Genomic DNA, 26,972 nt, shown 5'->3' on the forward strand with positions numbered 1-26,972 from the left:
AGATATGATTTCATGAGCACTCACCTTGCTCCAGGTGTCAAGTGTTAGTGTTGATGAGTGGTCTGTTACTCCCAGGGTGGGATCACTCTGTAATACAGGCAAACTATTTACAATATCACCAGCTATATTAACAAAATAGTCATTGAAATCGTCAGGGCTTGTTAAGATCTTAGGCCTTGTTCCTGTCTGCCGTCTAGCATTGACTATGTCCCAAGCGGCCTTACATGGGTTAGGTGCCGAGTTTATGATGTCACCAAAGTGACTCTTCTTTGCTTCATTGACTTTGGAGGAATAATCCCTTTTTACCTTACGGTACAAATCATAAAGGGTTTTTTTCCTAACTTCATCTAAACATTTTTTGTGGAGATCGTTTAGCAAAAGAACGTATGAATGTATTTTAGAGAGCTCAAGCGTGTACCAGTGCTTATCTTTGAAAGAGTTAGGCTTAATTTTATTTGACAAATTGAGAGACTGTCTAGGCTTATAACTTCTAGATGGGAACACACTATCGAACAGTTCCTTGAAAATTTCAAAAAAGTTTGAAAACCTCTGATCAGGGTTTAGAGATGTGTCAGGTAAATTCCAGTTTGAGAGACATTTCAGCTTTTGGTTCAAGACACCTAGGTTACTTTCGTCAATTTTACGCTTTACGGATATATATTTATCCTGCCATGAGATAGGCATTGGTCCTGTACTCACCAGATCCGCCACAATCATTAGGGAGACTGCTCCGTGGTCAGCAACAACAGGTTCAGTCTGAATCAATCTAAAGGTCTGATAGAAGATTGTGACCATGAGACAATGTTGGGTCCATCATCGTCTATTCCTATGTTTTTAGCACCATGGTTCAGAAAAATAAACACCGCTCAGGATATAATTGCGTCTCCCCTCGGTCATCATACCAACAAACATGGAAACATTGGCTGGCTAGTGTGTACGCAAAACACATCGGAAACTTGTATCCGAAACTGTGTTGACAGACTGTCTGCGCACAGTCAGCCGACTCAGTCTCCATGTGTGGACAAGGCTTAAATCTAGAGTTCAAAAAGCAACATTGACTCATTAAATCTAATTCCAAGGAATTCGTCCACCTTGTCACTAGTAACCATTCAAACATGACAAAAGTTTACCCATGCATACATGTTTGGCACTTCTTAGTATCAAACAACATCTTCATAGGGTGAGAGCAACAGGGAATTACCTTAATCTTGAGTTTCTACTTGTATCTGTCATGGGTATCAAACTAAGGTGTTAAGATAAGTTTCAACTTCATCGTGTTGTTCATATTTTCCTGTACTTTCATGACAGAGTGTTGAATCATCACACATAAATTATTGCATCAGTAAATAACAACATATTTAAAACTTCAAAATAGTATTCCCCCCCTCTATTCACCAAATAACCATTTCAGGTCTAGACTTTCTATAATTCTAAATCAAACACTTTCAGGTCCTGCGAGTTAAATTCTTTTGCGAAGGATGTGGTTGATCTAACTGAAAAAATCCGCTCATATCAAATCAAATCAACTCAGGTCGTACGATCTTTGTTGATGAATATGACATATATTGGGTGGTCAAAAACTTCTTTGATGTCAAAGAATATGACAGGTAAAGATTTTAATATTGTGTTTATTTAACTTGCACACGCCCTTACAAATACACTTAACACTTCAAATTTAATCAGACAAAAATACAATCTGTAGTTGATGCCATATTGAACTTTACTTAAGTTATGTTATCATTCAAAATAATGTGTTAGCGTAGGTTGTACAGCATTATGACTGAATAGCATAATAAGAATAGCTTGTGTATAAAAGTTTTAATTTTAGTTAGAGAGAACTCATGTTATCTTTGAACGCTGAGTATTGTATGGTTAAATTGTAGAAAGAAATTTCAGATGTCAATAATTTGTACGTGGTTGACCAAACTGTTGGCAAAAAATCCCCAGGAACATTAAAGATTCCTGAACAATCAAATTCAATTTTAGGAATGAGTGGGTTGTAAGTCAGAAGAAAGCCATTGTATACAAACTTATATATTTGTAAATTCTATGCACAGTGTTAAATAAATAACAAATATATTTTAAATACAATTTGTAACTACACAATGCAAAATTATTAACTGTACAAAACAAAACAAAAATTGCCTTTTTTATTTTTTATCTAATATAAACAAAAGGCAAACAATCTTTCCAGCTAACATGTCAGAGGGAGTCTTTTGGTATTATTTTAAAAATATTAACCAAACTCATACAAAATGTGCAAAAACTATTGACCAGGTGGACGATAAACAATGACACTAAAGCTGATATGACTATTTTTCATAAAATAATACATTCCCTCTGAAATCAGTGAGAAAACAGAGATGTTTTACATTTTACAACATACTCAAGCTCAAAAAGTGGTTTTAAGTTTAGACAAATATAAGTTAAATTAAATTCAAATAAAAGGAAAAAAGTGTGATTTAAATACATATTTGACAGAATCTTTTTTAAATTATGGATGAAATATTATTCCAAATCGGTACCTCCTTTTGAAAACACACAACCCTAAGTAATTTTAACTAGAGAATCTTTTTAGATTGCACCTAATATGAATTAAATTTGAAAATAAATCACAAAACGCAAAATATGTTATTCGTTTTTAACATTAGTCTTCATCCAATTTGATATTTTTACGCTTTTGGTTGTTTCTTAAAGTACTTAATAATGTTATGAAAAATATTCGGAGAAAATTTGTTAATGAAGTAATTGGTTGCAGGTTTTTGTTCCGACAGATCTTCAATGATATTACGGTTTTTCTTGGGTTCAGGCACACATCTGAAACAAAAAAGTTTATACAGAAAAACAATATATTGGTAAGACAAAGAGAAACGTTTTAATTGACAGACAAAATTAAATTAATGTAAGGTTGTAATTGATGCATTATGGAGTTAAGTAAAGGGAGTACAATGTTTATGTCATAAATGTTGCAGTACTCCGTTATAGGGAAAGTGACTCAGAGGACATTTTCACAGTTTACGTTTGCTTTCAGAGATATTGACATCTTAGAGAAATAGCCTCTGGATCGTTACTAAGCATTGTTATAATCTAAGGCTTACCTTACGATCCAATTGATTTACTGGTGAGACCTGAATTCTACGCCAGAGCGTCATCGTCAGTCCTAGGCATGGCCATGCATCTAAGTTCTTCACTATGTCTTTGTAAATATTTATGTATATTCAGTGTTTGTATTTGTAAAAATTCTATCCAACCGACAATATCTCAAGTAAGATATGAAAACAGAAAGTTTAGCTTAGCCTAGGACTGACGATAACGCTCCGGTGTAGAAAGCTAGGTCCCCACAGTAAATCAATTGGATCGTAAGGTAAGACTTAGATTATAACAATGTTTATAGTCTTTTTATACTTTATAATTAGGTCTGTATATCTTTGGAATATATAGTCAATAGAGCTGACCCAATGGCACAATGTCTGATAAAAAGAAACTAGCCAGGACGGTTAAAAACCAATCTAAATGTTAAAGCACAATAACATTATATTTTAAAAAGTGTGTGCATGCTACTGTTATATCACGAATAAATATAACACTTAAGAGCAACTTGAAACAACATTTGGAGTCCTCCTTTGTATCATAGAACCAATACATGAACGTAACTGGTTAAATACAATGTACTCGAAAGTACATTGAGCTGATTAAAGAGTAGTGGAAAATTTTTAATCTGAGATCATGCGTAATTGAAATTAGGAATTATGAAGAATTGAAAGAGATTTTATAGCTGGATAGTTGAGTGGATGTAGAACTAGCAATCAAAAGGTTGCCAGTTCGATCCTGAGAAGAGTCAGAAGCTTTGATGGTTCAAAACTGGACCCCGACCCAGCTGTTGTTGATCATTGGGATCTTAAAAATGATTTTTTCTAAAGGACCAGCTGATCTTAGTCAGTAACATATTTAATCTCATTCATCCGACAAACTCATCCTTAACTCCGTCTTGAAATACAAACCCAGGATTGTAGTCTAGAAATCTAATTTAATGCAAAGCTACTAATTTAATACATGGTCGAACTCATTGGCCGAGCGGTTGGGTTGGGTATCAGGTTGGAGGTTGGGAGGTGTGCATACACGGTCGAACTGCAGATCCAGCCTGCTTAATAAATTAAATTATAAAGTAAAGTATTATAATATCACGAGGAAGGTTCATACGCCTCATTCTGTACACGCACCGTTTTATTTTTTGAGTTCTGTACTTTTTTAATCTTCCTACAAAATGAATATCTCAATGATTTGATTTTAGCTAATTTCTCATTGCATTCAGGAAACACTTCCTTTGCTCTCTCTATCAAGTCACCATAACACCCTTTGTAAATATGTTATTACAGTAACTTTAACTTTTAATATCCCACTAGAGGCGCTGCTCTCTATACAATTTGATGTCTGTCCAGAAACATTTATTGTTGTTGAAAGACATTAAATTAGGTACCTAACCTACTACACTAAATACATGCTCAAAAACGAATAAACACAATCAACCGCAGATAAACAATACTTTGGACAGAAAACACGCCTCAATAGACGGGGATACCGGTCCAGGCTGGACAGACTGAGGCTGTGTTCGTCGAGCCGCTTGACGCCACTAATACACGACCCAACATGTTGGACGCTCGGTTCGTGTTGGCCTGTCCTGTTGAGTCGAGCGTCGAGCCCAACATATCCGACAAACATGTTTACACGGTTGAACATGTTGTCCAAGCCTGTTGGGATCAAGCCACTCGCCCAACATGATCCGCCCTGTATGGGTAGATTGATGTGAAAGTGGATAACCAATCAATGAGTACAGCATGGTCTGATTGACTAAGGGTGAAAACATAGTGGAGCGGGAAGCGTAGTGGGTACTCGCGGCGTCAAGCTAGCCTCTCCGCTCCGATATCCTTTACCTGGAGGGTTTGGTCAAGGTTCTAGCCTCAGTGGTCAAACCCACTCTAAAATCAAGTTTTATTTCGTTAGTTTGTGAATACCACTGCCCTGTAATGTAGTAACACCTAATTATTCTTGTCAAAAAGGTACAGTATTCCCCTTGTGACATATTTTATGTGTAATTTATCCAGTAAACACAAACTGTTTTCACTTTCTGTTTTTACTACTGTGTTTTTTACTTTTTTTACACAATTAAAAAAAATATAGAAATAGTTTATAGAAATATTATGCAATTTTTATTTTTTTAAATATGTAAGCAGTGTACTCGGAATTACCACTTTGCAGTGTTTTGCTATTTTCACCATTAATTGGTTTCTTTACTAAATCAGCACATTTCACTATCTTGTTGGATTTAAAAATCAGGTTTATTGTATATTCAAAATTCAGCCTCTTGACTACCTTTACCACTTCAATATGTGCATGTGAGATGCCTCTCGGGGGTAAAAAAACTTTCAGTTACGCTCTACGCTTCACTCTAGCCTTGGCGCTCCACTATGTTTTCACCCTAAGGGATCCTAAACAAAATTTGCCTTAAAATAAGATATAAAATTTAATTAACAAATACTCTAGGGGTACTGTACACGCCTTAAACCAGCTTCATATTTACCATTTTAATCAACATCTCCCCACAGTATCTAAAGTCAATGTAGCAACACACAAAACACTATTCTCACCTGCATGTGACTGGGTCCTGATAAGTACCAGAAGAACATTCAATCTGCTTAGCACATTCACAATTACAAGTTTCAATGTTCCAATGTTTATCATTTTCATTTCTACATTTATCCATTTCCTTTGTATTCATGCAATCACAGGTACACTGTTTCTCGTCGTATTTTTGTCTGGAAATGCAGTCCTGAAAGTAGTGTGATACTTAAGAACAGCTGAAAAGTACTGAAATTTAAAAACTTAATGCTCAAAGAGAAACTTGCGCTCAGTAAATTAAGTCTACACCAGTTAAATGAGCATTGTGCTTAAACATTTGTTCTAAGACTGTGCTAAATAACGTATGTTGATACAAACCTCCTTTTTGATCCGGCAGAGGCAGTTGCACTTAGTGTGTTTCTCCCTATATCTTGTCACTTTGTAATATTTGAACTTTCCATCCTCCTTCATCGCAATCCTAACCTGTAACAACCCACGGGTAATCTAGGTTACAAATCTTGTATACGTACAGAATGACACTTAAATAGGCAACTGCTTGAATCCTAGGGATGTTGTAAATTAGTATGTTATTACATTTTTAAACAACCATAACCTCAAGTGTCATTTAATCAGAAGGAAACGTATCACCACGAAACCTGTAAACCATTACCATGTCAGTTTTTCTCTATAATAAAAAAAGGTAAACAAAATAATTACCTATCCTAGACAGAGTTTTTTGTATTTAATCGTCTAAGCAAGATGAAGTCCCTCAAAATGCTGAAAAAAACTGTGAAAAGAGGAAGAAGATTAGGCTTGTTGTAAAATCACATAAACTATCTTTTTAACAATTACTTCATTGTAATTGTGATTTGGGGGAAAACTTATAAATTTTTCCCAAAAATTTGCTTTCCCTTGCCCTTCTTGAACTACAACAATGTAGATGTCAATTATAAACATTAAAGAGTAAAGTACAGATTTTCAATTCTAACAAAGCCCACTTACTTTACTATGTTAATTTTTTATATTGGCTAACTCCTTTACCCATTGTTCCATATTCTACACAATAAACGGTATCAGGAAACTGACACATACTTTCTCCTATAAGCTTTTAAACAAGCTCATGGGTAAGCAGTGGAAGTAACTATGATATTCTATAGGGATGAATCACTAAAGCTGCAATAACATTTTAACCGTAATTTTTACGGAAATGGAATTTGTACCATTTCGTTAAGAATTTAAAGGACTAACATACTAAATGTTTTTCAAAATCGTTTTGCCCGATATTGAGAAAATATTTTATGGGGTTTTATGGGAAAATCACAATTTAAAAAAATGAAGAAAGCGCATGGAGATTTAATGGATTAGTACCTACGTACCAAATTTCATCAAAATCGAATGACAGGTATGGTCTGTAGCTCTGTACACATACACGCATACAGACAAATACACACAAACACAGACATCACTTCGAGAACCACGTTTTTGGGTTCAGGGAGATCCAAAACGGATATATCCACTCAAAACTCAAACTTAAAAATTATGACGAAACCAATACTTTGAAAAGTGAAACAAAACGGATATATCCACCCAAAATCAAAAATTTTGACAAAAACAATAGGCTTACTTTCTCCATATACTATGTGTAGGGGGAGAAAGTAAAAATGACTGCATATTTATGCAATACTTTCCTACAACATTCGTAATGTGATTCACACAAGATTCCTTGTCCCTTGACGACAGTTCTACAAGAGTCGAACCCGGCTCCCTCATTGTGACTGATGTGATGTAAAACAGAAATCAGCCTGGTTGAAGACTTCTTTCTCAGGTTGGTTAAAAAGCATATTTCCGTTTAAATGGTAAACGTACGAGTTGTCAAAATTGTTAAGTATGTTATGGAACAGCATGTATATAGTTCTGGATACTGTGGAATGCAGTCAACACTAGAATGTTGGCGATGTAAATCCCTTTAAGTTTATCTGCAGAGATACAGCCAGGGCTAGTTTTAACAACTCACGTGGTCCGTTAGTTTTAGGTTTTTTTTACAAACTCACCTCGATGGAGACGTTCTCCTTCTTCAGAGGCTGACAGGAGATGACACCTGCATAGAAACAGCAACCCCCGCACCGCTCCAGCCTTACACACTCGGGATAGAGGTTGAAGTCGGGATGATCCCCTTCCTCTCTCATACTTATAGTCTGGTTCTCCAGGTTGCACGACCCAGAGAAGTAGTTCTTATCACTCAGTTTCGCAATATCTGAAACACTTTAGCTTTAGCTCAGTCAATAATTCCTCCCACTTTTTTAGATACTGGCGGCCTTTTTTAACTTTACATTTCCTCATTTAGATGGGTCTCAGGCCTGTGCATGGTTACATGGGTCTCATGGTTACATGGGTTTCAGCCCTGTGCATGGTTACATGGGTCTCAGGCCTGTGCATGGTGTACCGAATTTGAGGTAATGAACCTCAAATTCAAATCTCCACGTGAAATCATAGGTCAGATAGCCACAGACGTACTAGCATTACCCAATACAAATTGCTGCTAACTCTGATTTTAAGAAATTTAATGTTAAAAAGGGCCACTATCCAACGCGCACCAGCAGCCTTTTGCTCCTTTTTAGCAAATTTCCCCTATAGGGAATAAGTTATTACCATAGAACTCATGGTAAGTCCTGGACCCAGGACCGATTTACTTTTTTGTTTTGAGGTCCCTAGAGAAAATCCCAAAAAACTGTAAATTAAAAATTCCCATGTTATTCTTATGGAGAATAAGTAAACTGTTGTAGTTTGCTCGTTTATGATCATATTTTGATCAAGTTTGGAAAATGCATTCATTTCATACGAAACTATTAACATTTTACAAAAAACCATCTTATTACCCTCCCTGTTGCAGCAAACCTCCTCGCAGCAAAGTACTCGGTAAACTAATGTTATTTAAATAGGGAATGAATGTGATATTTTTAAGGAGACATTTTAGTGTAAATCCAAACAGGTAAATGGAAATTCGCTTAGTCTGCAGGTTTGCTTCGGCGGGGGTATTTTATGTTAAATTCCTCCAAATCAGAGTTAGCGGCAATTTGTGTTTGTAATATCAAATGTTCTGATGGACTACATAAGTTGAAACAATACAACTGATTTTTCTAATCATCACGTGACGATAAAAAGTATTTCAAGTTAATATAAAATAATACAAGGCGTTGGGTTGTATGCTAATGTTACAATTTTTTAAATTTTGACTTTTGTTACAAACAAATGGGATTGAAATGGATATACCTAGTTTAATTAAATCAATTGGTGATTCTAGATCACATGTGCTACAGACAGGAATGAACACAATATTTTGTGTATGGACCACTAACTATTATCATCCGGACACATAACACATACACAGGGGAACACAAATTAGGGCAGGCCTTTGTATTCTTGAAAAAGATTTGTTCAAAATCGCAAAGGTCGAACCTGAAATTGAAAGAATGGTTTGTACTAATTTGAAATGTTGAAATTAAATTTTTCCGAAATTGTTTTGACTTCAATCGCGTAGCAATTATATCCCTGTGGGATATGGGCCTTAGCGGATAATGAAAATCAAATTTTTGCCAATTATTACCGCGACTTTTTTTATGAATTTGCACAAAATTGGACAAAGGCTAACCCTGCCATGTACGTGGGCGGCACAAAAGAAACGACTGGGCTGATCTCCTGGTTCTGAGCTTTGATGACAACGCAAAGGATTGTGGGTAATGCTATTACACCTATGGTCAGCTGATCTATGATTTTGCGCAGAGATTTGAATTTTTGAGGTTTATTACCTCAATGGTTACATGGGTCTCAGGCTTGTGCATGGAAGGTATGGAAAAGCAAAATATCCCCGCCGCAGCAAACCTGCCGACTAAGCGAATTTCCATTTGTCTGAATTGATTTTCAGTTAAATATATTTTAATAACATTAGGTTTAACGAGTACCTAGGTTTGCTGCTACAAGGAAACTAATAAAGTGTGTTTTTGAGTAAAATATTGATAGCTTAGTACAAAATAAATAAATTTGCCAAGTTTGATCAAAATATATCCATAAACAAGCAAACTACAACATTTGACAATATTCTCCATAAGAATAACATGGGAATTTTAAATTTACAATTTCTTTAATTTTCTCCGTTACCAATAATCGAACAAAAATACTTTTATATACTAAATTATTTGTTTTTTTAAGCTCTTTAAAAACGTCTAAAGAGAAATCGGAAAATTTTGTGTTTTGAGGGTCAAAAGTGAGAAAAACCAATTTTTACCCCATAAAACCCCCCGTAAAGCCCCGTTCTCATGGTCCGATCGTGCTGGTTCGCAAACTCATTCAAGTTTATCCCGCTTTACACCTTTAAACCAAATTTCATCAAAATCGGACAAAAATTACTCAAGTTATCTATCGCGTTCACGGACGTATATATATGTCTACATATATACATATATACAAATTTGAACGAATGGTGTTTTTGGCCTCTGGGGACATCAAAATGAACAAGTAAAACGGTCCCGGGTCTAGGTCTTACCGTGCCACCTACGGTAATAGCTACTTCCCTATAGGGAAATTCGCTAAAAGTGAGCTGGTAATGTACAGGAGTTAAAGTACAGATATAATTTAGAGAAGGGCACTAAGACACGAATCTACGACATCGCTGCCGACTGGTATGGTATTGCTTTACTCGCACATGTTTAAGTATGGAACATCACCACCAACAGCTGAACCCATCAACTTACCATTACGGGTTTCAATCCCAGGGCTTCAACCCAATCCTGGGATCCCGGGATTATAATATTTTATGATTTTAACTTTTTAGTTTTTGACCATTTTAAATGAGTGTTACAGATCAATTTGTTAAGTAAAAAATTAAAACTACAAAGTACTTTCATCACTTGTCTTTCTAATTTATCATACACTTAAACTTGTTGATATGTCATTCTAGAATTTAATAAATACATATCAACACAAGCAACTGCACTCACATGTAAACGTCACGTTCTACTCAACACTAATGCCAAGTTGCACAGTTGAATAATATGTAATAATGTAAATTAAATAAACTGTCAAATTTACTTTATTACATTACTTTAGGACTTGGTCTTTGAAACCCAATTTTCTGTAGTTCTTGACTACATCTTGAGTTTAATTCAGAACTAAACTTTATTCACACTCCGAAACTCCCTGCTCAGTCCTATAAACCAAGAAATAAAAAGATAAAATGGGACGAATCAACAGTTGCAACAGTAAAGATTTTACATTGACAGCAATAAACAATTTACGATCCAAATAACAAATCATCTGCTTTTGTAGTTAGTGTGTGTACGAAACACATAATTTAGAATTGTAAAATATTTAATCAGCACACTAGTTCTAAACCAATTACAAAGATAAAATTACCGTATTAATCCTAAACATAAGCAATTGTAATAACGTATTTGGTGTGTTTATAGTTAGTAAGTTTTAGACATTCCATATGAAAACAATAATACTTCAATTACCTATTGTCATGTTATGTTTCTCAATTGCATTATTTGCTCCCATGCCAAAAGGACTTCTTAAAATGACTTCTTAACAAGCATAAAATGTGTTATTAAATTTACAAAAAGTAAATAAAAATTAGTCTAATAACACTTTAAACAGTAAGAGATTGACATTAAATTCACCCATGTTCACCTATTCAGTGATGACTGAAGTATCCAATCAAAATCGATCAACACTTACTATCGTTTATATTTATCGTCCAATAAGTAAATAGTATAACTGTAAATATATGTTTCAAGTGTCAATATATATATATTTACTTACTGTCCCTAAAACTTCTACTGACTGGGATCCTGGGATTGAGACCCATGACCCATACTCACCAAACATTTATTTTTATATCGGAACAAGTTAGTAAGAGGAAAGACTATCAACCTCCCTTTAAGCCCACCTAGACATACATTTCCCCAAAAATCCCTTAAAATCCCCCCATGCATCCCTCCAACTTCTAAAAATGGGGAATTGTGTAGTTTAAAAAAAATGAATTAAATGTGTCTACCTATATCAACTACGCTTTATTTGTTTGGGTAAAACAACAGCTCGTTTGTTAGTAATTTAACTGTCTGATATAAAATATCCTAATTTCACCGTGAATCAACTATTTCCATCACAACTAAAATCTTAATTGTAAAACTTTTTAAATTTGCACAAACTTGTTATTTACTTGGCCATTTCCACACCAATGAAAATATACAGTTATCCAATAAAATGAATACAATAAAAAGTACAATTGCTATTGAGAATTATTGTTACTTTACCATTTGGTTTTATACCATATAATGGTAAGGGAAGAGATGCCTCATTATAGAATGGCAATGGTTTATTTGAACTGAACCGATTTAACTCTTGTTCAAGCAGGTCATCGTCCCTTATTTCGCTTAGGTATCTTTCCACTTCCATGGGTATCTGGAAAATAAACAAATGGATAAAGTAGATGATTAAATAATTTTGACAAGGGCACTGTATTACACTTTAAAATCTTTTTTTACAAAATTCAAATTTTTGACTCCTATGCGAATATTATAAAAGTACGATTTTATTACAATCGTCAATTTTCAAATCCTAGACCTACTCCTCACTCTCCTGCAGAAAAGTATATTTTAATAGTGTAGGTTTTTGGGATAGGCTCTTTTCACATCTATCCGGCATGCTGTTAACCCCACTTCTAACCGGCACCGGCACGGGTGAAGCTTTCACATTAAGCCGACACTGTTGTAACTCCAGCAGTTGTACTCTAGCTTGTGAAACTTGTGTGTCGTAGGGATGGAAATGGAACGTAATAGAGCAATTGCAGTGTTAATTTGATATTACTTGTATTGAAACTGTATTTTTATTTGGACTACCTATTTTTATTTTTATTTTATTTTACGAGGCATGATTTTTAAGTAAGTACCGTTTTTAAATTTCTCCGTTCCAGCACTGCGATTGGCATTTCGGACATTTGCGCTGTATATGTGCATCTATTGGCTAGCTCTAGCCGGAAATTTGACAAAAATCGGCCCTGTTTACATCCGGTTTCGAGCAATTCAAAATGGTGCCGCCAAATGAGACTGCCGCCGACTGTGAAGTGCGCGCTGCAATTAGATTTTTAAGTGCTAAAGGTGTGAAATCTATTGAAATTTATCGACAGATTAGTGAGGTGTATGGCGAGAACATTATGAGTGACGGAATGGTACACAATTGGGTAAGGGCATCTAAAAACGGTCCCACCAATGTCCATCATGAGCAACGTACTAGGCGGCGTCAATGTCCCCAGTACCCAGTGCGTTGCTCATCATGAACGTTGGTGTCGCCGTCTTTAGATGCCCTTACCCACTTGCGTACCATTCCGTCACTCATAATGTTCTCACCATACACGTCACTAATCTGTCGATAAATTTTAATGGCTTTCACACCTTTAGCACTTAAAAATCTAATTACAGCGCGCACTTCACAGTCGGCGGCAGTCTCATTTGGCGGCACCATTTTGAATTGCTCGAAACCGGATGTAAACATTGTAAACAGGGCCGATTTTTGTCGAATTTCCGGCTAGAGCTAGCCAATAGATGCACATATACAGCGCAAATGTCCGAAATGCCAAACGCAGTGCTGGAACGGAGAAATTTAAAAACGGTACTTACTTAAAAAACATGCCTCGTATTTTATTCAATTTGAATTTGGGTAAAATTCAATTCAATGTTTTGTTATAAAATGAAATAATAAAATACAAATAAAATTCAATTCTGCTCTTGAACTAAATTAATAATTAAGTAGTTCAATGTCTATTTTTGACATGACCAAAACTTTGCAAACATATAACCAAAAGTAATACACAAATAACTACTAGGTAACTGAACTAAACGTACACTTGATGCACCCGACAGACGACAGTTGCCGGTTGTATGTGAACAGTCACATTTGACAGCCACACCCACTACTCCAGCCGGCTTGTTTACCCGACACCGGCAGCCGCCTTCGCCGAGAGGGCACCCGGTATCCTTCGCTAGAACACAGCAGCCGGGCAAGTGATTAACCGACTACGACACATGCTGTGTATATGTGAACGGTCCCATATACTTCCTCACCCCTTTGCCAGCTAAACGATACCCAGCGGCCGGCACCATCGATGTATTATACATTGACGCCCTGCACCCGACAGCCGGGTAGATGTGAAATAGGGCGTTTTGAGCCCCACGTCACTTGACAGAATATGTTGCCGGACATTGCTTTGCCGTACGGACTGTTCTGATCACACTGCGTGCCAGTCGCACATTTTCCCACTCCCCTCCTTGCACGCCAACACAACATAACATATTACCGTATTAACATATTACATTCAGCATCCCAAAGACCTAAATGGATTCATCCAATTAATCCAAGAAGGAACCAGTTTGGCGGATTTCACCATCTAATGGATGACCTAAAGCTAGTATTACACTATAATAGTTCTAAGACACATACATAGTCTAATGATCCAACTTATCTATAATAATAGTTTAACTATGATCAAAATGTTCTCCTAGAAAGATCATTTTATACTATTTCCAAACAAAATGGCTTCATATTAGTTTCAGTGGACAGTGTAAATTACAAAATTTCTAGTATCTGATTATGTTGCAAATGAGTAAAAAAGTAAAAAAGTGACTACAAAATCAGAACCAAACTAGAGTACGGTTCACCAGTTGATAAGAATCAAAGTTTTGTCCTAAGACAAATTCCACAAATTATAATGTTTCTCAAATAAGTGTTTTCCTTGAAATCAATTTAAACAATTTTTAAACGATATACAAAAAGTATTTTCAGCTATTCTTATTTGTAATTTTTTATCTTTCCTTTTAGCGAATTTCCCATAAAGGGTATAAGCTACAACAGTAGGTCTCATGGTAAGACCTGGACCCGGACCGATTTGCCTTTAACTTTTGATTTCACCAGATGCCAAAATCACAATCCGATCAAATGCATATGTATGTGTCCGTTAGTACGACAAATCAAGCAAAAATCATCCAATTTTAAATCAAATTTGGTACAAATGTGTAAATCTACATTTAATCTAACAAGTTCGGGAACGATCAAAATCGGACCATGGGGTGTTCAATAGGGAGTTTTATGGTATAAAATTGGTTTCTCTCATTTTTGACCCTCAAAACATAGAATTTCCTAACTTTTATTTAAATCATTTTGTAGAGCTTAAAAACAAATAATTTAGTACATTAAAGTGTTTTTGTACGGTTATTGGCTACGGAGAGAATTAAAAAAAAGTAGATTATTCAATCATTGTAGTTTATTTGTTTATGCGTAACTTATATTTTTATCAAATTTGGGAAATTTATTGATTTTATGCAAAGCTAAAATCTCTAAAAACAACTGTTTTATTACTGTTTTAAACTGTTTTATATATCACTAAAAATACCCTTCATTGCCCTCCCTTTAGCAACAAACCTAGGTAATGGTTAGATTAGGTTAAATAGATTTGTGGAAATCAAATCAGGCATAAAAATAAATTAACAACAGTCAAAATCTTGAAATCTACAAAAATTTTTCTACAGTGTTCCTTGTGATTGACATTTGCCAAGATCCTGATCACCTTTTTCTGTATTAAAAGAACATCAGTGATGTGAAATGAGGGCTGCTATCTCAAAAGATTATTCCATAATCAAGGGCTGATTGGAAAAGTGCAAAATAAGCAATTTTTTATAAAGTCAAAAAGGAACTACCGGTACATCATTGAGTTTTCTGAAAAGAAATGTCAATCTAGGCTACTTAGTCTAGTACAGAGATATTCAACATGATATGACAGGAGTTGACCTACATTAACACCCAAAAACTTAACAACTTTGACCTTGTCACATTGTACTTTAGGAATTTTGCGAAGTCCAAAGACAACAGTTTGGGGTTTCTCATTGTTTAAGAAAAAGCTATTCCAGCAAATGTGTTACATTTGAGACTGGATGGAAGATCATTTATTGAGATTAAGAAGAGCAGAGGACCCAAGACTGACTGACTGAGCCTTGTGGTACCCCACAGTTGCTTAAGGCAACCGCGGACCACTGACCCCCACTGCAAAACCATCTGTCTTCGGCTACTAAGATATGTCTTCAGCAGTTTTAAAGCATTAATTTGAACACCATAAAACTCCAACTTATGGAGCAGGACATCATGGTCAACACAGTCAAACGCTTTTCTGAGATCAATGAAGGTCGCCCAGGCATATTCTTTTTGTTCAAAGGCGTTTTTGTTCTATTGCATCCATAGTGGACTGTCCACTTCTAAAACCAAATTGATGTTTGTTGAAAAGTGAGTTTACTTCAAAAAAGTTAGTCAGCTACAGCTGATTGTATACTACATGCTCTGGCACCTTGGACAGCAGAGGTACTAGACATATTGGCCGATAGCTGCTTGGGCTGTCTCTTTCCCCTTTTTTGAAAATTGGACAAATTTTATAAATTTTTAAGCCCTCTGGAAAAACCCCTTCCCAAAGACGGACGTTTTTACAGTGGGTTAGAGGCACTACAATTTGTTCAGCAACTTCTTTAACCAACCAGTTAGAAAACCCATAATATTCTTGGGTTTTGTGTTCTTCATTTTGGAAATAATCAAAGCAGAGATATTCTTACTAAGTCATGTTGGTTAAAAATTGGTCATAAGAGTTGGTAGTTTTCTTAATGCTGTTTCTAATATCAGCTAAAGAATTAATAAAAAAATTATTGAGGATATCTCGGTCAATGGGGACATTGTTTGTTTTGAGTGAAAATTTAAAAACGTACGTTTTCAGGGAAAGCACTTTGCAATTTTTTCCCCCTTTTTTCAAAACTTTTATTATTTTTTTTATTTCATTAACATTTGAAGTTTCATAAAATGTCCATGGTAACGCAATATCTTTGGGAGTTTTTTTTTTTAAAGAGCATCTTTAGTGGAAAAACACAAAATCCTGTCACGACCATAACGGACGTTTAAGGAATATTAAAAATAGTTAATATTATTTTTATAACTATGTTTTGCTATAGATTAATTTACTTTTATATCCATTATACAATAAAAAGGTCACTAAGCTTTTGGTATATTTGGTCTTTCTAAAAAAAAAACCAACTTTCAATGGTGTTGCTGCTTTAGTCTATTCAAAGCAGATTATGGCTGTCCAGTTGGTAACCCAGAGTTTGTGGGTAAAAAATGGAGCACATGAAATAAATATCACCCACCTTTTCAGGATTCTCTACGGAGAAAATTTGTTTGATTAGAGGGAAGTCTCAAATCAAAGAAATAAAATTACCCAAACCTAAATTACTTATCACAGGCTATCTATCAGTAAGGCAACAGTTTTCTTCAATTCTCAATTCTGGAAAAACTTTGTTGAAACATGTTAACTCGAACGACGCAAATAGAGGTACCGGTATTAAAAATTAGTTTCTAACAAGTGTTTAAACAACTCTAAGATGTAACTAGAACTATCCGAATTTAAGCATAATGTTTTCCTCGGAGTTATGTTTCATACTATATGCGGCTCATTGAGCCGCACGGGTTCTCTAGTAAAATTATAATATGCTCCTTTTTTGTAAGTTTAATAACTATTGATGACATAAAAATATGGCTTTATATATTTCGGCATGAATAATTAGTCTAAAAACAGCGTGAAAGTTGGAAAATATACCCTAGTGACACGTCATGGTCGTGAATTTCGAGACTTTAAAAATACCTAGAACCTATTTAAAACCAAATATATGTGTGTAACATGTTTCCCCCGTCCCAAAAAATATCAAAACACATAATAATAAACTACAAATCTAGTATCTACGAAGTAAAAGAGGCCAGGGACATGAAAACGTACGTTTTTAAATTTTCACTCTTTTACAGTTTGATTGAGAATTTTGTTTAATAAGAGCCCAGGCGGCTTTGCATTTATTGTCCGAACCGTCAATTAAACTGGCATTGTATTTTTGAGTTTTGCTTCTCTGACTGCTTTCCTATACTAAGACTTAACTTAATATTCTTATAGGTATGCTAATTTACATAGGCCTAGGTAGATCATTTTTAAATATCTTAGATCTATCATATGCACATGTTACCTGTTCTCTGAGCTTAGAAAGATCTGATGTGTACCAGGTGTGGTTGATTTTTCTAGGTGGTTTTGGCTTAGAACGAGACTTAAGAAGAGGGAAGCACCCATCAAACACATGCAATAAATTATCAAGACACACTCTTGAAAATGTCACAGAAGTCTGTGTAATCACGTTGTTGCCAATCCAAGGTTTCAAATATGTGTTGCCAATTGATCGTGCTAAGTTTGAATTTTAAAAATATCCATGTTGTTTAAGTCTTATAGAAAAAATTCTTGTCAGATGAAAGTGTTAGAAATCTCATCAGCAGAACTGTTGGATACAATTCGAAAAAGGAGGCCACTGTGGTCGAAGAAGTGAAAGCTTTCCACCGCACAAAACACATCATCCTTTTTAACATTCGAAAAAACATTGTCGAGACAGGCATTGTTACGAGTTGGAAGCTCACTATGCTGTTAGATCTTGAATTGTCTAAGCAAGTCGAGTAGCTCTGTAACTCCCGTCTGAATTCACATCACCTCCAATGATAAACTTTATGTTTATCCCATTAAAAACTAAAAGTGAGATTTTTCTCAAGCTGTTCAATAAATATCCACATATTCACTTATTACTGTCAGGAGTGTGCGATAAATATAAATTATTATTAGCTATCGTAACTTAGCTATTGCAATGTATTGTCAACTTAGCTCAATAATTTGATAACAGATCAATGTGATGGATCGATAAAGACCTGCACTAACTTACCTAACTGCGTAAACTTATGTTAAATTGTCCCATCTTTCTTGATAACCTAAAAGGTAAAAAAGGCCCTTGCAATGATATGATTAGCCTAGTTATATGAGTTAGGCCTTTAAGTGAAGAGTTTGAATTTCCCATACACTAGTAGTCTCTGACGATAGTGAATCGTTCAACAAATTTGGATTGCTTAATAGCAGGTATTTGAACCTTTTTTAATATTATTTGGCAATCCGGAGGCTAACAACTACAATGAATCGTTCAAATTTGTATAACTGATTTAATTGATTATGATTAATTTTCACGGTAAACATTCTCCAAAGGCCAGGAAAGTAAAGTTTGTTTTCATTTAACTTAACCAACCAGAACTTAACAACAACAGTTTGACAACCACTGATAAAGAAAAAGAACCACTGACACTGGGATTGGACTAAGTGAGAGTGGAGTGACTTGACTCCTTGACTGAGTGAGGCCGAGACCTGCTGAGTGCACTGAGCTATAATAATATAACTGGAGTAACCACTCTGTGTTTTAAAAACGTACCACTGTTTTTGCTGGTTTTGTTTCAGAGTTTCGTTTTGTTAGGTTGGCCGGGTGATCGGGTTGGTGGGACTTGTCAGTCAAATTAGAGAGGCAAAATCAAGATGGCGTCATCCTGTTTTGTTGATGATAGTAAACAAAAATCTGCCAACTCAACTCAACATTATGATTGCAATATAAGTTTATTTGTCTATTTTACGAGCAAGAGCAACCCATTTTAACAAGATCATAAACCGATGGTCGTTATTTAATCAAATGCCATAAGGCTATTGGCCTAAACCAATACTTCCAAACCAGGAAACTTGACTAGCCTATTTTCACCACATAGCTTTAAAAGAGGTAAATACGTTAGTATTTATTTACCATCAAACAAAAACAATTTATAATGTTTCAAAATAACTGTAAATACAGAGGTTTTAACGTGCAATAACTTATATAAGTTTTTGATACAAGTCCCTGAAATAACGTATAACATAACCCCAAATAAATAGTATGGTTAGGTTTGAATGAATTGGAATTATTTGACAGCATCCCACCAACCGATCACACTTCCAACTTAACAACACGAAACACCAAAAACAAACCAGCCAAAACAGTGGCACGTTTTTCTCTAACGTTTAACCAGAGAGTAGTGACTCCAGTTATAATTTATATCTCAATGGCTGAGTGCTGCTGCTGAACCTGAACAACGATGTCAGCGTTCGAAGCGGACTTTCCAAACTATGCCTTGGACAGTACTCGCGGCCCTACTAGGTAGCGCTAGTAGTTTGCCCCCAGGTTCTCGTATTATTGTAGAAGATCTAATTCACCCACACCTCATTTTTGAGTGACTCGGCATTACATTTCAAGACCACAAATAGTTTGAAAACTATTCTACTTGTGGTCCTGAAATGCGAAATGCAAATCAATGAAGATCACAAATTGTTTTCAAACAATCGTGATTTACACTATTTACTTTCTCCCCCTATACCATAGTATATGGAGAAAGTATTGTTTTCGTCAAAATTTTCGAGTTTGAGTTTAGAGTGGATATATTCGTTTTGGGCCCCCCTGGACACAAAAAAGTGGTTTTCGAAGTGATGTCTGTGTGTGTGTGTCTGGATGTGTACAGAGCTAGGGAATACACGTCTTGTGGTCCGATTTCGATGAAATTTTGTATGTAGGTTCTAATCCATGGTATCTCCAGGCGTTTTTTTTTCATTTTTTTGAAATTTTGATTTGTAATGGGGATTTTCCCATAAAACCCATAAAAAACCGGAAAAATCGGATTTTCTCGAAAATGGCCCGAACGATTTTGATAAAAATTTAGTATGTAGTTCTTTAAATTCTGAACTAAATTGTAGGCCTACTAATCCCATTTCCGTATATTTACTCTCACCACCGCTTACACATGATAAAGGTTGTTGACAAACTTATGGGAGAACGTATGTGTCAGAATGCTGATACCGTTTATTTACACTTTTTTCACTTTTTTACGCTTTGCTCCAAAATAAACTTAATTCATCAATGTAATAGTGAACTGTAAACCCCTTGTAGATTTCAGTTTAGCAATAAATGCGGTAAGATTGTGTGCTATTACTATTGCCATACTAAGATTAAAGCACATTGCAAATGATAATACAGTATCTTATAATGTAATTACTTTACTAAAAAAGATTATTTTTGGCTGTAATGCAGGGTTCTGCTGTACTATTTAAACTTGTGCTACAGATCACGGTCCCCATAACGAAAAAGTAAGTAGTATTTTTACGGTGAAGTGAAGAAAAGTTTATTGAAAATATTTATAACTAATAACATTGACTTTTGGATACTCCAGTAAGAAAATCGAACCCTTTCCATAATTAAAGTACAAACTAATAATTGTTAGTAAATCAGCTGATCGCCCAATGCAAATCTGATATAAACTACAAGCTACAAGTTGTAACTTGTAGCTTGTAGTTTATTATGAAATGGGTCCCCTGGTGTCGCCAATCTTTTACGTTTGAAATCAGTTTTGAATGAGCTTTTCACAGGGTGTATTATTATAGTGTCTAAAATTCTATTAGCGAATTTCCCTATAGGGAAGTAACTAATTTACCATAGGTGACACGGCAATTTCCAGACCCGAGACCGATATACTTTTTCATTTTGATTTACCCACAGGCCAAAATCACAATTCGTTCAAATTGTTAAATATGTGTGTTATCTTTGAGGTATTTTATTTCACGGGGATTTGTCTTCGTGAATGTAGCTTGGGTGATTTTGGTCCGATTTTGATTAAATTCAGCTTAAAGGTGTATGGCGGGATAAACGTGAGAGAGTTCACGAACCAGCGTGATCGGACATGGGAACATGGTGTTATGGGGTGAAAATGGGGGTTTCTAATTTCTTTCCCTGAAAACTTTCCTAATTTCTCTATTTTGAATAGCTTAAAACAAATAAATTAGTATATTGAAGTGTCATTGTACGGTTATTGGTTACGAATAAAATGCAAACAATTTAATATTCCTATGTTATTTTTTTAGAAGCCGATGTCGGGAAATGTGCGAGTGTTGAAAAACACTTTTTGACCGTGTGATGAACAAATATTTTATTCATATTACACCTTTTGAACAAACTATGCTACAAAACTGAAATAGTTTTCATTTAAAGATAACCTCTCAAAACTACTTCTAGCTTGTTTTCAATTTAATTTGCTAAAGGAAACAAGCAGCTGTTTGTTTAGTAAGTGATTCAATAGTTTCGTCTCTTACGATTGTGTTAGTGTACATTATACTATTGACATGTAGAACTATTTACAATAAGGCAATTAACTACTACTACTACTATTATTAATTAACTACGATCGATCAAACAATCGTTACATGCAATTTTTTATGATCGAAATTAACAACTGAGTTAACAACAGCTGATTTTTACTAGGGGTTAAAAATGGAAAAAAGTTACTTTAGATCCTCAACGCATGCATTAAAAACGGCTGTTTTGCTGTAGTATGACGAAAAATAATTCTTGCATTCCTTAAATCACACAAAACTTCTGCTTTCAATCAAGTTTCATAATCAATTCCCACATAAAACAATCTCAAATTAAATAAAATCAATCTCAAATTAAATAAAATCAATCTTTATTTTAATAAATAATAATAATGAAGCAATACATACGTATATAATATAAGGGTGTTAATATAGGGTGTCCCACGAAGAGGTTTAAACGTTTGACTTTATATTTCTTGCCCATTAATTGACCGATGTTTTTGAAACTTTGCATAATTTATTAAATATTTTTTAAAACTATTCTGGGAAATTTTCAGCTCTCTAATCCTCGTAGAAACAAAACGGTGGCATATTGAATGTTTTTGATTAACTAATCATATTAAATTAATTAATTTATTATTAATTATTAACTAGTGATGGGTCACGGTTTGAATAATTTTGGACTCTACTTTTAGGTTTTTCATTAGGCTATGTTCTAATTTCCTGATTAAAAAGTATTATTTCCCTAGGATGTGATAATACCAATATTTTACAAAACCAAAAACCCTATTTTAATTTGTTTAAAGTATCATTTTTTCAATATACCGCCATTTTGTTTTTACGAGGGTTAGGGAGCTGAAATTTTCCCAGGACATTTTTTAAACCTACTTTATAAATTGTGTAAAGTTTCAAAATGTTCGGAGCATAAATAAATGGGCAAGTAATTTTAAATCAAACGTTTAAACCCCTTTGTGGGACACTCTGTATATACAAATTATCACATGGGCAATCTCCCCATGTTCGGTGTTAACAATGAGCTCATACTAGAGATAGCGACCGTTACGCCTCTTACAATCTTCCTACAATTTACGGTAAGGCAGAAACTAAAGTTATAATGGTGTTATTAATGCTAAATTTTAAAGAGGTTATGTTTCTTAATTTAATAAACGGTATCAGCAATCTGACAAATACTTTCTCCCATTAGCGTATCAACAACTTTTATCATGGGTAAGCGGTGGGAGTAAACTATCATATTTTATATGGGAAATCACCCAGGTCGCAATGACCTTTGAACCGTTTTTTTACAGCAATGGGAGTTGCATTATTTTGTTTAAAATCATAAGGACCATAACACACTAAACTTTAATCAAAATTGTCTTTTTCTCAAAAATCCGATTTTCCGTTATTTTATGATTTTTTAAGATGGGAAAATAACATAGGTTACAATAACTTTTGAAGGTAATTTTTACGTAAATGGAATCTGTGCCATTTTGTTCCGAATTTAAAGGAACATAAGATCAGATTTTTTGTTATTTTATGGGTTTTATGAAAAAATTGCCATTTTAAAAATCAAAATTTCAAAAAATGAAAAAAAAACTCTTGGAGATACAGTACCATGGATTAGTGCCTACATACCAAATTTCATTAAAATCGGACTACAGGTGTGGTCTGTAGCTCTGTACACATCAACACACACACGCACACAGGCATCACTTTGAAAACAACTTTTTTGGATTCAGGGGGGCCCAAACGGATATATATTTATATCCACTCAAAATCAAAAGTTTTTACGAAAACAATATTTTCTTCATTACTATGTATAGGGGGAGAAAGGAAAAATCAGTGAACTACGCCTACACAAAAGCCCAAGTAATTGAAGCCAGTTTAATAAATAATTTTAATGTTACCGATACTAAACTATAATGCATATTAGTTAGTAGGCATACAGTTAGTGGTTATATATTATTACACATAACATAAAAAATGTAAAATAAACTAAAACAGCAAGAGTAAGAGACGATCTAAAATACTTAATTTTTACAACTGTTATTGTCATAACAAATTTCTTATATGATTAAAACACTGAATATTAGTAAAATACAAAGAATAGTGTGAATCTGTTGTTTCTCCAATACGGTTGAACATAGAACTTCCATTCCTTCAGAACTTTGGATCCGCAAGATAAGAGCTGGAATATCTTGTGTCTACTTGCATTACGATAAACAGAAACACCAACGTATTTATACGTGAAACTCGTCGTCTGATGATCCAACCTCCAAGGTTTGAATAAATGTAATATCATGTAACATACTATGTAAACATTAATGATTACCTAGGGCATACCGATTATTCTAGGGCAGTTTTTAGTAAAGTATATTTAGCATGGCGATGACACAGACAAGCTGACAGACAGACACACACACAAATAAACACACATTCAATGTTGCGTAATAATTGTATACCCTTGTATTACTATTTAATTTTGTATACTTTTATAGTACATAAAAAATATTAGAGAACGATTTTCAACCGTTAAAATTAATACCACATTTGATTAGGCCTACAACTTAGCGTATACACCCTAAATTAAGGTTTACAACTTCAGTTGCCAAATTGTTATTGTCGCCATTCTATTTACGCATGTACTGTATACAAAATTAAAAAAAATATATTTTAATCTTGTTGCTGCTTCTTCATTTCTTTATGTTTAAATATTTGTTAAAACACAACGATAAAAATGTCTGCTACAGTACTAGGCATTAGAAGGGGATTTAGAATATGGTTGACGGTGTTAGTATAATAATTCGGCTCTCATAATCACAAAGATTTAAAAATCCAACAGCAATGCACATTTGTCATAGGAAAATAGGGACTCAATAACTAACTTATTAGGACCTTATCATCTCCAATGTAGATTACATTGTATATTATACATAGTTCCTTAATTGTTAATGAGGAAGACAATTTCTGCGTTTGCATAAAAAAAATTTTGTATTTGAAAATTTTAATACATATACATCAATTGATTTTTACTCCATTTTAGGATTGGCTTTATGGGTTATTCATTCATAAAAAAATAAATACATAATTTTTGTTCATAAAATTCCATGTAATAGATTAATAGGGGATGGCCAATTAGGAATCAATTCTCTTTACGGTGTTAGTTACACGTATTAAAATGAAAATAAAACATGAAACTAGAAACAAAATAACCTAACTTAAAGAGGTGGTCTACAAGCATTAAACATAAATACCTTTTCTATGCGTCCACAATTCTTGCATAGTTTGGCCAAAGTAGGATTTATTTGATGGTAGAGTGATAAAATAACAAACAAACATGCGAACACACAAACCATTGCACTGACGACAACTTGAACTTACTGTTACAGCTAGGTTTGAACCTACTGGTGCAAGAACTTCTCTTGATGGACAATTTGCGTAATCGGTTACTTGTTACTATCGAATAATCGAGTCAAATTAGTCCTGTGTGTTATCGACTAATCGCATGTCTAATTAATTAGTCGATTATTTGACCGTCAAAGATCAACTAATTAACCTAAAACTGTTGTTATTTGTTAGATTAGTTAACGTTGAGTTGGATGCTAAATCCTGAAATGTATTTGTTTATTTATTGTTACTCACCCAGAGAGAATTGTTCGTACACAGGCCTACCAATAGCTCATATTTTAACCATAGCTGTATTTTATTTTTCTTTGGACTGTCTAGGTATATGTTATTCGTGAGAATGGAAGTCGGTGATAATAAAACTAGCTGTTACCCATCACGGGATTCATCCCGTTTGACTTCATAAGTATTAATTAAACTATTGATTGATTTAGTTAGGATGAAATAAACAAAACAGAATACAGTAATGCAAACAAATAATTATAACTACCTGGTTTCAATACGGAAATAAATTAAAAGAATAATAAACAAATAAGTACAGCTGAAGTATTTTTAACATTACGTACATGGAGTGTTCCCTTTAGAAAGGAATTACAACCTTAAAGGGCGATTTATGAAATAATGGTTAGTTTTGCGCAAGGTTTTTCGTCATGGAACATTTTAAGTATATGGTTTGTGGCTTGTAGTTTTCTCAAAAGTTCATGGGTACTTTGGGATTTATATATAGATACAAAGTATTGAATTTTACAATGTGAGTGTAGAATGAAGTGTAACTTTTTACTTGCTAGTATCAGCTGTTTCTTTAGCTAATTATTAAGAAAGGTCGACCGATCAGCTGTTTCCATCGAATATCAAATGCTACCGATTTTCCTCAGGATCAAAAACCATCAAACCTACAACCATTGTCAAGCAAGCCCTATAACCTCTCAGCTAGTCAGCTACTATAAGATTTATATATATAGGGAAAATAAAAATTAGATGACAAACAAACCTGATATGTATAGATGTCGTACTGTATAAAAAACACATTTGGATACGGTATTCACACGTTGCACAATGATATAACAAAATTTTGCATACGAAAAATCCCCTAACTATTCAAGAATTTCGTCCCTGGATCAGTTGAACTACAACATGTGAAAAGCAAAATCATCGACTACTTAAACCACAAGTGTGTGGCATTGAAAAACAAATAACACAATAAATTGTTTTTAGTGAAGCACAAGTAACATTAAATAAACGTCTCGAAGTAGACTAATATTTTTCGGTAGTTAAATCATTCGATAGTTTGGTTAATCGACTACTTTCAGTCGATCACAACTTGACGTCAACGACGAGGCATGCGGGGTAGGGGAAGGTTAAAGTACATCGGCGATAACCGTCCATCGAACACGACTTGACGTGATCGTTACAATTCTGGAGAAACCGGATAATTTTATGAGGTCATCGTCTTGATGGATATTCCACAAGAGTCTTAAGATGATCGCTACTGTAACGTAGCTGTCGGGCAGTAACTGTCAAATCAGGCACTGATTATTTTATTTAGGTGTTGACGATAAATAGTAAATATTTAAATAAAGTTTTTTAATGCCATTATGCATTTTTATTTTTTGATTATTTTCAAATAGAATTATGTGAATGGATTGTATTTGTTGAATTGTTTTGCTAAGATAACTTGTCAACTTACCGATCTGAAGTTTTGTCCTCGACAACCATCCCTAAAGACTTATTTTAGGACTCAAACTCAAACTCAAACATCTTTATTTTTGACAGTCGTTACAAACTGCATAATAGCGTCAACAAAATTTCTCTTACAAATAAAAACAATATTTCTTATGGACGACGCTTGTTCTTATAATTA

General features: G+C 34.4%; 1 protein-coding gene across 1 annotated transcript; it reads right to left on the reverse strand.

The window, feature by feature from the left end:
• Positions 1-2,035: 2,035 nt before the first annotated feature.
• LOC128998535 (vascular endothelial growth factor A-like) lies at positions 2,036-25,094 on the reverse strand. The gene is made up of 6 exons (XM_054424706.1): positions 24,961-25,094; positions 11,928-12,075; positions 7,668-7,870; positions 5,995-6,099; positions 5,646-5,827; positions 2,036-2,817 (listed from the first exon to the last, which is right to left on the reverse strand). The coding sequence occupies exons 1-6, from the start codon at positions 25,060-25,062 to the stop codon at positions 2,673-2,675; spliced, it is 885 nt and encodes a 294-aa protein (XP_054280681.1). The 5' UTR covers positions 25,063-25,094; the 3' UTR covers positions 2,036-2,672.
• Positions 25,095-26,972: the final 1,878 nt, after the last annotated feature.

This window comes from Macrosteles quadrilineatus, unplaced genomic scaffold (assembly GCF_028750875.1).
Source record: "Macrosteles quadrilineatus isolate MER2022 unplaced genomic scaffold, UCM_ALF_1.0 Scaffold_7__1_contigs__length_78375512, whole genome shotgun sequence".
Taxonomy (NCBI): domain Eukaryota; kingdom Metazoa; phylum Arthropoda; class Insecta; order Hemiptera; family Cicadellidae; genus Macrosteles; species Macrosteles quadrilineatus.

Coding starts and splice junctions, on each gene's coding strand:
- LOC128998535 (XM_054424706.1), bottom strand. CDS start 25,062: ATGGTTTGTGTGTTCGCATGTTTGTTTGTTATTTTATCACTCTACCAT. Junction 6,100..7,667: donor AGGAGAACGTCTCCATCGAG/GTGAGTTTGTAA, acceptor GGGTTGTTACAG/GTTAGGATTGCGATGAAGGA. Junction 2,818..5,645: donor CAGGACCCAGTCACATGCAG/GTGAGAATAGTG, acceptor TTTTTGTTTCAG/ATGTGTGCCTGAACCCAAGA.